We start from the raw sequence: 10,875 nt of genomic DNA, 5'->3' as shown, positions 1-10,875 counted from the left end.
CCCCATCCCTGGGACCATTCCAGGCCAGGTTGGCCGGGGCTGTGAGCAACCTGATCTGGTTGGAGATGTCCCTGCTCCCTGCAGGGGATTTGGACTGGGTGACCTCTAGGGGTCCCTTCCAACCCAAACCATTCTATGATCTAGGAGAAGCGATAGTGTAAAGGAGCAAAAGTTGTCTGATGACTTAAATGTATTCACTTGGAGTTATAACATGTGAAAGTCCTAAATCGCAATGACCTTGTTCAGTATTACTAGCGCTGCTTATTCCCCATTACCCATGTATAATCTCTCTGTGTATTTATTTGTTTGGGCTTGGTGCTTTAGGTATCCTCACACTGATTAAGCAATATGTAATGTGTGCTGTTGAGATGGTGTGAGGAGGAGTAATGCTTTGTGGATACTCGTACTTGAAGCACAGATCCTGGTTATCTTGGTCTTGTTGCAGACAGACCATTAAGAACTCTTAGCCAAAAACTTTCGATAGTAATGCCTCAATTGCTTGTAAGTCTGGAAGAGATTAGAGAACGTAAGAGGAAGGAGCTGAGTAGCCTCTTCCATGTGCTCTCGTGCTTTGGTCCTTGGCTCACGGCGAGTTCATAGCCTTGCTTTAGTAAAATTAAGTATTCTTCTGAAGAGGCAGGAATTTTTTTAATTTTGGCAAAATGGAGATGATCATTAAAACATGCATTGAAGCAGGCTAGGGCTTTGTGTTATGTTTTCCTGGCAAAGCACTAATGTCCTACAGCAGTTTACCTGACCGCGGTTTTGCTGTTCCAACTAGACTTTAGTCGAGTTACGTGTTCACCCCGGCAGCCAGGCTGCCTGAAGAATATCCTTGCAAAAGGAGAAGCGTTAGTAGTGGAACTGTGAATGGGATAAGTAAGCCTGGGTTTGCATGCCTTAAGACATCGTCTACGACTGCAGACCAGCTCTTAGTTTTTCTAATAAATATGTTAATTTCCACTCAATTTTTAATTCTAGGAAAGATGTTAATGCCTCTCTTAGACCTGTTTTTGCCATTGCTTTCCTCTGCCTGCTTTTTTTTTCCCAATAAATATGGCAAATAATCAGTTTTCCCTCTCCACCCTGAAGCTGGGGCTAATGATCAGAAACACGTCGTCATCATCTTTTTCACGCTTCAAATGTGATTTATTTAAGAATCCCACGGTTTTGTTACAAAAGGGCCCGTGGCATATTTGGAGATACTAGAGTGTGGGTTTTGTTACCCAAAGGATACCTGCACGTTATTAAAGCTGGCCTATGTTAACAATGCTCAGGGTCAATGTTGTGTGTATCTGTCTTGACGTTAACGTGTTATAACTTAACAGTTACACGAGATCTCTATAATTACCTGCTCTCTCACCCACAGCTTTGCCTTCTTGGCATCTCTTGAATTTAACAGATGAAGAGGACACTTGATACTTGATCGAATTTAGAGACTTGCTGGTTTGCTTTGAATTCTCATTTATAAACTCTGCAAGTTACGATTCCTCTCTGAATGTTTCATTTCAGAATAAGGAGCTGACAATCCAAAGGTTGGACCAGATGAGCCTTGAGGTCCCTTCCAACCTGGTATTCCATGATTCTGTGAATCTGAATTCAGGTTCTCTCTGCTGGGTTTGAGATGGCTGGTGCGTTCATCATTAGGACACACGTGGGGAACCTTTAATACAGCTGTAACTTCTCTTCTCCTTACAGGCTTCACCGAGCCCAGTGTGCAATTAAACAGACTCAGGTAACTGTTCAGAAAATAGGAAGGGAGATTGAAGAAAAGCTGAGATGTACATCTACAAGCAACGAACTGGTAAGTTTGATTATTTAAAACCTTAGTCTACAGGGTTGTTGAAGTATCTGCCTGATGTCTTGGCCATAAGCTTGTTTTTTCTAACATTTGAACTTGAAATCTTTGTTTAAACCTGCACTTTTCAAATGGGAACTCATCCGAGAAGCATAATGTAACAGAGTTTAGATGTGTCTGTGTTACTCAGATGGATTGATAGATTGCTTATCCTATTTTTACCTTTATTTTGTGTAATTGCTTTTATACTATAAAAGCATAAACACTGCACGCTGCGTGAGAGAGGTTTATCAGGAAAAACAAACTTTTAATGATTTAGATAAATCTTGACAGGACTTTCTGGTGGATTTAGAGTGGGGTGAATCTACTGGCTGTATCTTCTTGCACCCTGCTCCCTTTGGGTGAATAAAATCAATGCAAAAGCTGTCACTCAAGTGACACATTCATTTTAAGTGGGAATTGTATTAGATCTTGCAATAGCTTTTGACAGTTTGTTTTGCCTGTCCTCTTCCCCTCTCCAAAAAGGTGTACTGGCAATAGTTTTCACTTTCTGCCCAGAAAGGCTGAGCTTGGTTCAAAGCAGTGTGTTGACAGAACAAGAGGGGCTGGTGGTTGCTTTGTTGTCTTGGTACTCGCTGGCACGTGTCTGGTGCTTTGTATAGAAAAGCACAAACTTGTGACGTGAAGTTACTTTAATTACTTTAAAGTAGATTCTGGGTTGAGAGTACTCAGCTAATTTCCAAACGTGGAATGGGAGGTTGTTTACCCAACTAATTACAGGGTTGCATTGTAGACAAAGAAGCAAAGTCATCAGCTCCCTCAAGGGGCAATATAACATCTTCTGTGAGCGACTCCAACCCAGAGCTTCTTTGCCTCCTGTTGGTATCTTGGCTGTTAAAAGGGTTTTTAACCATCTTTGTTCAGTTATGGATGTCCTTGTCCCTCTGTGCAAAGGCTTTTCCTTTATCAATATATATGAGCAAAACTGTATGAAGAACACTAAAACCCCAAAATGACAATGGTAGTATCACAGAATCACAGAATGGCAAGGGTTGGAAGGGACCTCAGGAGATCATCCAGTCCAACCCCCCTGCTAGAGCAGGCTCTCCTAGAGCATTCTACACAGGACTTCATCCAGGCGGGCTTTGAATATCTCCAGAGAAGGAGACTCCACAACCTCCCTGGGCAGCCTGTTCCAGTGCTCTGTCACCCTCAAAGTAAAGAAGTTTTTCCTCATATTCAACTGAAACCTCTTATGTTTCAGTTTGCACCCATTGCCCCTAGTCCTGTCGCTGGACACCACTGCAAACAGACTGCTTCCATCCTCGTGACTTCCGCCCTTAAGATATTTGTATGTGTTGATGAGGTCCCCTCTCAGCCTTCTCTTCTTCAGGCTGAACAAGCCCAACTCTCTCAGCCTTTCCTCATAGGGGAGGTGCTCTAGTCCCTTTATCATCCTAGTTGCCCTCCTCTGGACTCTTTCTAGGAGTTCCTCATCTTTCTTGAACTGGGGAGCCCAGAACTGGACCCAGTACTCCAGGTGGGGTCTCACCAGGGCAGAGCAGAGGGGGAGGAGAACCTCCCTCGACCTGCTGGCTGCACTCCTCTTAATGCACCGCAGGATGGCATTGGCCTTCTTGGCACCAAGGGCACCCTTCCAGGTCCCATTGAATGGCAGCGCAGCCTTCCCGTGGATCAGCCACTCCTCCCAGTTTTGTGTCGTCAGCAAACTTGCTGAGGGTACACTCCATCCCCTCGTCCAGGTCATTGATGAACAAGTTGAACAAGACTGGGCCGCGTACCGAGCCCTGGGGAACTCCACTAGCTACCGGCCTCCATCTGGACTCTGCCCCGACGATCAGAACGCTCTGAGCCCTGCCATTCAGCCAGTTCCCAATCCACCTCACTGTCCACTCACCCAACCCATACTTCTTGAGCTTCCCTATGAGGGTGTTATGGGAAACAGTGTCAAAAGCTTTGCTGAAGTCAAGGTAGACAACATCCACCGCTCTCCCCTCATCTACCCAGCCGGTCATGTGTATGTGATGTATATGTGATGCAACTTCTTTGTAACCATGGCCTATGGTATAGGGAAATTATTATCTATTTTTCTTTTCCTTTGTTTGATAGTGGAAACTCTTGTTGGGCTTCCCTTCCCCTTTATAAGTGCGTGTACTATAGTTTCATTCCTTATTACTGAGTCATGTTTCCTGCTGGAATCTTGAACCAGAAGGCTGAGCGTACACGCGTAATTGAAGCAAATATCAAGTGGAGGGAAGAGTTCGGCAAGAGCTGACTTTTTTCAGGCAGCTGGTGTTGAAGTAGCATTATCTCCATTAACTGCTTGAAAAAGTGAAAGCTGGCTGACTTACACGTGGTGACAGTATCTGGTAGTACTTACACAAGACTTGCTCACAAGTATGCCTGACTGCCCCCTCAGGTTTTGAACTCTTATCAGGGGTATGGCTGGACTGAAGGGATGTAACTTCTTCTCTTTTCCATTTTGAATCTGTCCTCAGTTATTCTCAGCGAGCATCTATTAAACATGGTAGATATGCCTTCCTTAAAGCAAACCAAAAACATGCTTGTAATAGAAAATTCTGCTTCACTGTGCACATGGCAGCACAATTTGTTAGTGGAGATGGTGCATCAAAGAAAAAAAAAAGATTCTTTTTAAACACAGGAATAGATTTAGAGTAGGTACAGGGACAAAGCCTGAAACTTTTAAAGAAGAGACCCCTCAAATATAATAGTGTGTAATAACATAATCTGCTCCCTGCTGTGTATTCTTTCCTTTTGTATGCTTTTTTTCTCATCACCCTGAAGCTGGGAATTGGATCTAATAGTGCAGCTTGGACATAGAATCACGGAATTGTTTGGGTTGGAAAAGCCCTTGAAGCTCCCCCAGCCCAACCGTTCCCCTACCCCTGCCATCCCACCCCCAAACCCTGGCCCTCAGCACCGCCTCTGCCCGGCTGTTAAATCCCCCCAGGGCTGGGGACTCGACCCCTTCCCTGGGCAGCCCCTTCCAGTGCCTGACAGCCCTTTTGGTGAAGAAAGGAAGAAGCACTGTGGGACACAGCTGAGTTTCTCTCCTTCCAAAGCAGCAAAATGGTGAGGGTCTTTGGTAATTATTTGCCCATCGTAACCTATGCGTCAGCCATTAAGACTAGCGTCTGCCAGGTCAGGCTTTTTCCCTTCCCTGCTATCACCCCTTCTATGGAACTGCTTGTGTGCAGGAATTATTATTATTTTTTTTTAAATCTATTTTTCTTCCAATAGAAAAAGGAGAGTGAATGTTTACAGTTGAAAATCCTGGTGCTACGTAATGAACTGGAGAGGCAGAAGAAGGCCCTTGGTCAAGAAGTAGCCTTGTTGCATAAGGAGAAAAATACTTTGCATGACAGAGGTAAGCATAGAACCATTACTGCTTTTGTTGCAGGTATTAATAACCTGCCATTCAGAAGAGTAGTAGCCTAGCTTATGGTCATGGTGACCAAAATGAAGGCGATGTTTTGGATTTTGTCTGGCTCTAATGTTTGTGCTTTTCTTTGTCTGAAGTTTGCAGCCAGATACAATCCCTTCACCTTCTGTGTTATACTGAATTCTGGATAGCAGTTTCTGGTATCCTGTCTCTAAATAACTTCTTACTACGACACCTCTCTAAAGCAGTCTTAAATCTGTGCTTAATTAAAATTTTGAGAAAATCAGAAGAGCTGCACTGTAATGCAATAAACAGCGGCTTGATGCAGGCACGTTATAACGTCATGAGGGGTGTTACTGTATCTGCGATTAGGATCTCATTTTAAATGTTAGAAGACAAAAATCCCTCCTAATGGCTTATTACATAAGTGAAAGGTGAAATGCTCAGTCGTCTTGGTATTTTGTTTTACTGGAAAAGTGTCCGATAGTAAAATGCTATATTGCTGTCTCTGGAGCTCACCAGAGACCAAGCGACACAGATACTTGATCTCGTTACAAGACTTTTTTTTTTTTTTTTTTTAATACCTAGTTGAGTCTAAAATAAATAGTTGCTACTAAAAATGAGGTTTTCGCCATTTACTTAATTCTGGTTCTGCAAATATTGAGATGCCTTAAGTGAATTACTCTATTGCTGCGGACATGGGGGGAACAAGCGTTAAAGGAGGTTTTGTTGGTTTTATTTGGCTGGTGAATGGTGTCTAGTGCATGAAGACAGGCGTTCCTCCTGCACTGTCATTCCCCAGTTTGGCAGCACCACACGGAAAACAGGCATCTAAGAGTAAGGGGATTATTGCCAACATCTGTGTCAGTATCTACTTCTTAAAATTTCAGATAGCTAAGAAAATATTTGATACTAATTTTTTTTTCCTGATTCCTCATGTTGTTTAGGAACTGCATTTGGGACTGAATACCAGAAACTTCAAGAGCATAACGAATCCCTTCATGAATTAAGAAAGGAATGCACTGCTAAGAGGTAAAAGGACCTATGCTTTTTCCGCAATTGGAAAGGAAATGCGGGCTTGAGAGTAGGCCGTGTGCAGTGGGACTCCTGGCACCAAATTCTTCCTAATGCTGCCCCAAAAATTCTGTTGAGACACCTCTGCTACAATTTGTAGATATCTAAAGTGATAATTAACGGTGGCAAGTCTAGAAGGGAAGAAAACAGATGCTTGGTTGCACGTGTAGACTATGATCGGACTTTTTAGTGTAACACAAGTTTGTAATACTTAATCGTCATAGTCAAAGTATGCCTATAATATGAAGTACAACTGAAAATTAGCTTTGTCTTCTGTATTTATTTTTCTGTGGAATTGCTTAGCTTTTTGGGGGAGAGGAGGTGATACTTGGGAAGATGTGGAAGGGATACAAAGGCTTGATACCTTTACTTAAAGCTTTTGAAGAAACTAATGGTTTTGGGATCTCTTTCCCCAAAGAGAACTGTTTTTGAAGACAAATGCCCAGCAGACTATTCGATGCAAGCAATTGCTGTCGGAGCTATCCTATATCTACCCTATTGATCTGGTATGTTTCTAACCTTCTAAAAATCTGCTTGATGTGCAATGAACTTGTATTTATTACACTGCGAGCAAGTATCATGTTTTATTCGTGATGAAACTTGCTCCTCACTCATGCTGTTTTTTCCAGCTTTTTCTTGGATTTGGTCCTTAGATTGCAAACCTCACGGGGAGAGGACTTAGGCCAGCAACTCTCAAATAGTCTCCACTATAAAAGCAGAATAGCTGTAGCTGTAATTTAGTGGATACTTTCCATTTTGTTTACAATTGTATAAAGTAACCTTGACAGTAGGCTTGCTGAACTTTAACGGAGTGCACATAAACAGATGTCAAAATATTGAGCTCCAAAACCTTTTATGTAATGAATTGATTAAGATGAAGCTATTCCTTCTTTTAAAAAGTTGCATTTAGTTCTGAATTATATGAAATGTGGACTAAAGCACTATGTCAAAGTCACTCTGGGTTTCATTGAATATTTAGTTTTTTCTTTACAGAAATGCTTTGTTGTTGTCAGATTTTGTGCAGGTTTCTGTCTTCTGGATAATGTTGTTCCATTCTCACTTTCCATTGTTGATTTTAAACTTACAGAATGATCAAAAGGATTACTTTGTTTGTGGAGTCAAGCTTCCTAATTCTGAAGACTTTCAAGGTAGCTGGATATTCTTAATTTAGTCGTTACAGTTGACGCTGCTTCTAAACTTAATTTTATTAAGTAAACTGATAGCAATGGCTTAGGAGCCAAATTTCTGATGAGAAGGGTCTAGACTAGAAGAAAGTGTATGCATTATTTATTCCTACTTCCTAGTTGGTACAAAGGAAGTTACTGTTGACTCTTAGGAAAGTACCTCTGTATTCTAAGGCTCAATACTGAAGTGCTGGAACAGGTTACCCAGGGAGGCTGTGGAGTCTCCATCCTTCGGGATGCTCAAAACCTGACTGGACACAGTGCTGGGCAACCTGCTGTAGCTGATCCTGCTCTGAGCAGAGGGCTAGGACCACGCAATTTCCAGAGGTGCCTTCCAAACCTAGTGGTTCTGGAAAATACGGATTTCTGACCTAAAATTCCATTGTGGCTACTTCCAATCCATAAATCGTGATGGGGTAATGTGCGCGAATCCTCATTCGGTTTGCTGTACTTGCTGGTGAACTTACCAAATAAATAAGTTGCATAAGTAAGGCTTTAAAGCTGCCTGACGGTGTGCGGTATTTTACAAATCAGCTTCTACTTTACAGTCATGCTATTGCAGAAGCAAATATATAATATGCCTGTTGGTGTAACGGTTGTACAGGTAACTGCACGCATTTGTCTACAAATGTTTGACATGAATCGGAACTTCATTTAAAATCCCCTTGAGAATTTCTTGCTCCCAGTACTTGCTCACTCTGCAAGGCGTGTGGTTTCTTGGGCAAAAACCTCAATCATCTGACTCTAAAGCCATCCCGTAGGTATTAACTTGTGCTAACAACATGTATATTGGATGCTAGAATAATGCAGGAATAAACTTTAAAACAAATTAATTTATCATTGTGACATAAATCAGGCTGTTGCTCTGTTTTCCTGATTGCACTAGATGTGGTAATGAACTCAGTTTGGTAATTGTTGAGAAATCAGTGGCGTGCATCTTTTGGCCCATTTTCAGTTTACTGGTATTAATTCCTTACAAAAGGATTACTAATTCTTTATCAAAGTCTCTAGAAATATTGTATTATGAGGAAGAGGTACTAAGCATTCAACTTAGTGAAACAGGCAGCTAAATTTGAAAACCTTCAGACTCTTAGTAGATAATAATATTTAAAAAAAAAAAAAAGGGGGACATCTGAAGGATCAAAAAATTTTATTCCCTAAAAAGCCAGTTTTGCTGCAAATGTTGAACACTATTTCCAAAATCCTTTTTGAAGGGGCTGTAACTTTTAAATCCATATATCGTGTTGTGTTCTAAGAGAGCTCGATATGATTTCATAGTTGTCGTTGAACATCATGACAAGCTTTCTTAGAAGGTCCTCTGAGCTGAGTTCACAGGACTCCCTTGTGCCTCAGAAGGGATGACTCTGTCACGTTGTTTGTATTGGTGTGTTTGCTTACAAAGAAGAAAACAGAGAGGAAAAGCCCTTACGTGGCTAGAGGATGTAATGTGAATCTCAAGACCTGTTGGTATTCTTGGCAGGTGAAGCTTTAAGGTTGAAACCTTCAATGTCAAATTGAAAATGATGCTTTAAAACAATGGGTTAATCTAAGTTCTTCCACTTATTGGCAGCGAACAGAGTTCCTACTCTGGGGTCGGTGTCTCTCCAACTGATCTCAGTAATGAATAAAGTTATGGAGGAATGCAGCTTTTCCCTGACCTCGGTCACACATGTCAGCTACGTCTAGAGAAATGCAGAATGTTTAAGGCTTGAATTTTGTCTTGGGAATTTTGTTTCACTTTTCCCATCTCTTCTTTACCTTCCCCCCAGCCAGGCAAATGTTGACAGGAGTAACTTTGAGCTTTGAAAGTGTAAAATTGGAAGGAGAGCAAGCCATCACCCATTTTACATTGCCCTTCAACGAAAGAGGCAAATAAGAAACTGCAAACAGTTGTAAAGCAGTCTAAATTTGTTTCAGCCTCACATCTATTCTTAAGTTATAACTTCTGATAGCTTCATTAATTAAATAATTCCCTAAGCAATAAGGATGAACTTATGCTGAGCCTGCAGTGAGATCCAATTGATTAAATAAAGGAATCTTTTTGTTATTGACAGCAAAAGATGACGGAAGCATTGCCGTTGCCCTGGGCTACACCGCTCACTTGGTTTCAATGATATCCTACTTCTTACAAGTGCCACTCAGGTATCCTATAATTCACAAGGGCTCCCGGTCTACAATCAAAGATAACATCAATGACAAACTGACGGAGAAAGAGCGAGAGTAAGTATGCTGTAAATATGCTTATGTACTTCAAAAAAACAGGTCAACAACAACAACAACAAACCCCTTGGAACAGTTTTGGGTAGTCTGAAGTGACACGGAGTTTGAAGTTATTTGTTACTGCTTTCAGTAGCCACGGGACAGTCGTTTGAGTTTCTCACGTTGGAATTCTGTGATCTAACAGAGTAGTTCAGCTCTGTCATTCTAGGTCTGTTGGCACGCATGTACTAATGACTGGGCTTCTAATAATGCTAGAAAAACTTAAATAGTGTGTCTTTGTGTCTTATAGGTAAGTTTTGGCTGCCGACTGGAAAACTTTCCTTTCATGTTTTGCTACTGGCTATGGGAATAAACTGCAGATAGCAAGTGTAGCTTCACTGGGGAGTACTGACTGATAAACATGAGAAAATAAATAGCTTTCTTGAACGCAGAGGGTTTTAATCAATTGAAAAAGAGCACTGTGAACTGTTATCTGCTATAAATCATCTTAATATTCAATGAAGAGTTTTTCATTTGTCCTGTAATCATTGTCTTTCAATGTGTAGCTACACTATTGTTATTGTTGTGCTGCTAGGAAACTGTCTTGCTGTCCTTGAATTCACTCTCTGAATGCCTTCCGCATTTTGGCACTTTGCCTATTTTCCCACTGTCTTTGCACCTGGGTGCTCTAATATGAAAATAGCGGCAATTATTGGTTAAGCTTCACTTTGTAGCCTGCAACCACAGAACTCAAAGGAATGCAACGCTGACCAGCTGTGGGAGGCCAGCTGCTCCGCTCTGATCCTGTGTGTGTAGGGATGGCTGCAAAGTCAGGCTTACAGCACCAGCAACCTTGTTTTTCCATATGCAGGATTGGAAAAGGGAGCAAAGAAAATGAATGGCTGAGGGGAAGCGAATTTGTGGAAAGTGCTATTTCTGTTGACATGAAGACTATAAGAAAAAACAAACTTCTCTTTGGAAGTATGCAATCAAAGCATTATAATGTTTTGTGGGATGAAGGGATTGAGAGCAGCCCTGCCGAGAGGGATGTGGGGGTACTGGGGGATGAAAAGCTGGCCATGAGCTGGCCATGTGCGTTGGCAGCCCAGAAAGCCAACCTTACCCTGGGCTGCATCCCGGGCACCATGGCCAGTAGAGCAAGGGGGGGGGGGGGTTGGCCCCCCTCGCTGACTTGG

At 42.0% G+C, this 10,875-nt stretch overlaps 1 protein-coding gene across 2 annotated transcripts in view; it reads left to right on the top strand.

Annotated features, from left to right (window-relative positions):
• The window catches only part of UVRAG (UV radiation resistance associated), a 100,558-nt gene that overhangs the window by 30,458 nt on the left and 59,225 nt on the right, over positions 1 to 10,875 (top strand). For both annotated transcript variants that reach the window (XM_035892690.1, XM_035892691.1), the window contains 6 exons: positions 1,699 to 1,804; positions 5,081 to 5,207; positions 6,170 to 6,254; positions 6,715 to 6,802; positions 7,384 to 7,444; positions 9,535 to 9,700. In XM_035892690.1, coding sequence (XP_035748583.1) covers positions 1,699 to 1,804; positions 5,081 to 5,207; positions 6,170 to 6,254; positions 6,715 to 6,802; positions 7,384 to 7,444; positions 9,535 to 9,700 — 633 coding nt within the window. The remainder of the gene's footprint in view (positions 1 to 1,698; positions 1,805 to 5,080; positions 5,208 to 6,169; positions 6,255 to 6,714; positions 6,803 to 7,383; positions 7,445 to 9,534; positions 9,701 to 10,875) is intronic.

Source organism: Egretta garzetta, unplaced genomic scaffold (genome assembly GCF_000687185.1).
Source record: "Egretta garzetta isolate BGI_Z169 unplaced genomic scaffold, ASM68718v1 scaffold323, whole genome shotgun sequence".
Lineage (NCBI taxonomy): Eukaryota > Metazoa > Chordata > Aves > Pelecaniformes > Ardeidae > Egretta > Egretta garzetta.
Note: the sequence above shows the minus strand (reverse complement) of the source record. Positions and strands in the feature narration are given on the sequence as shown.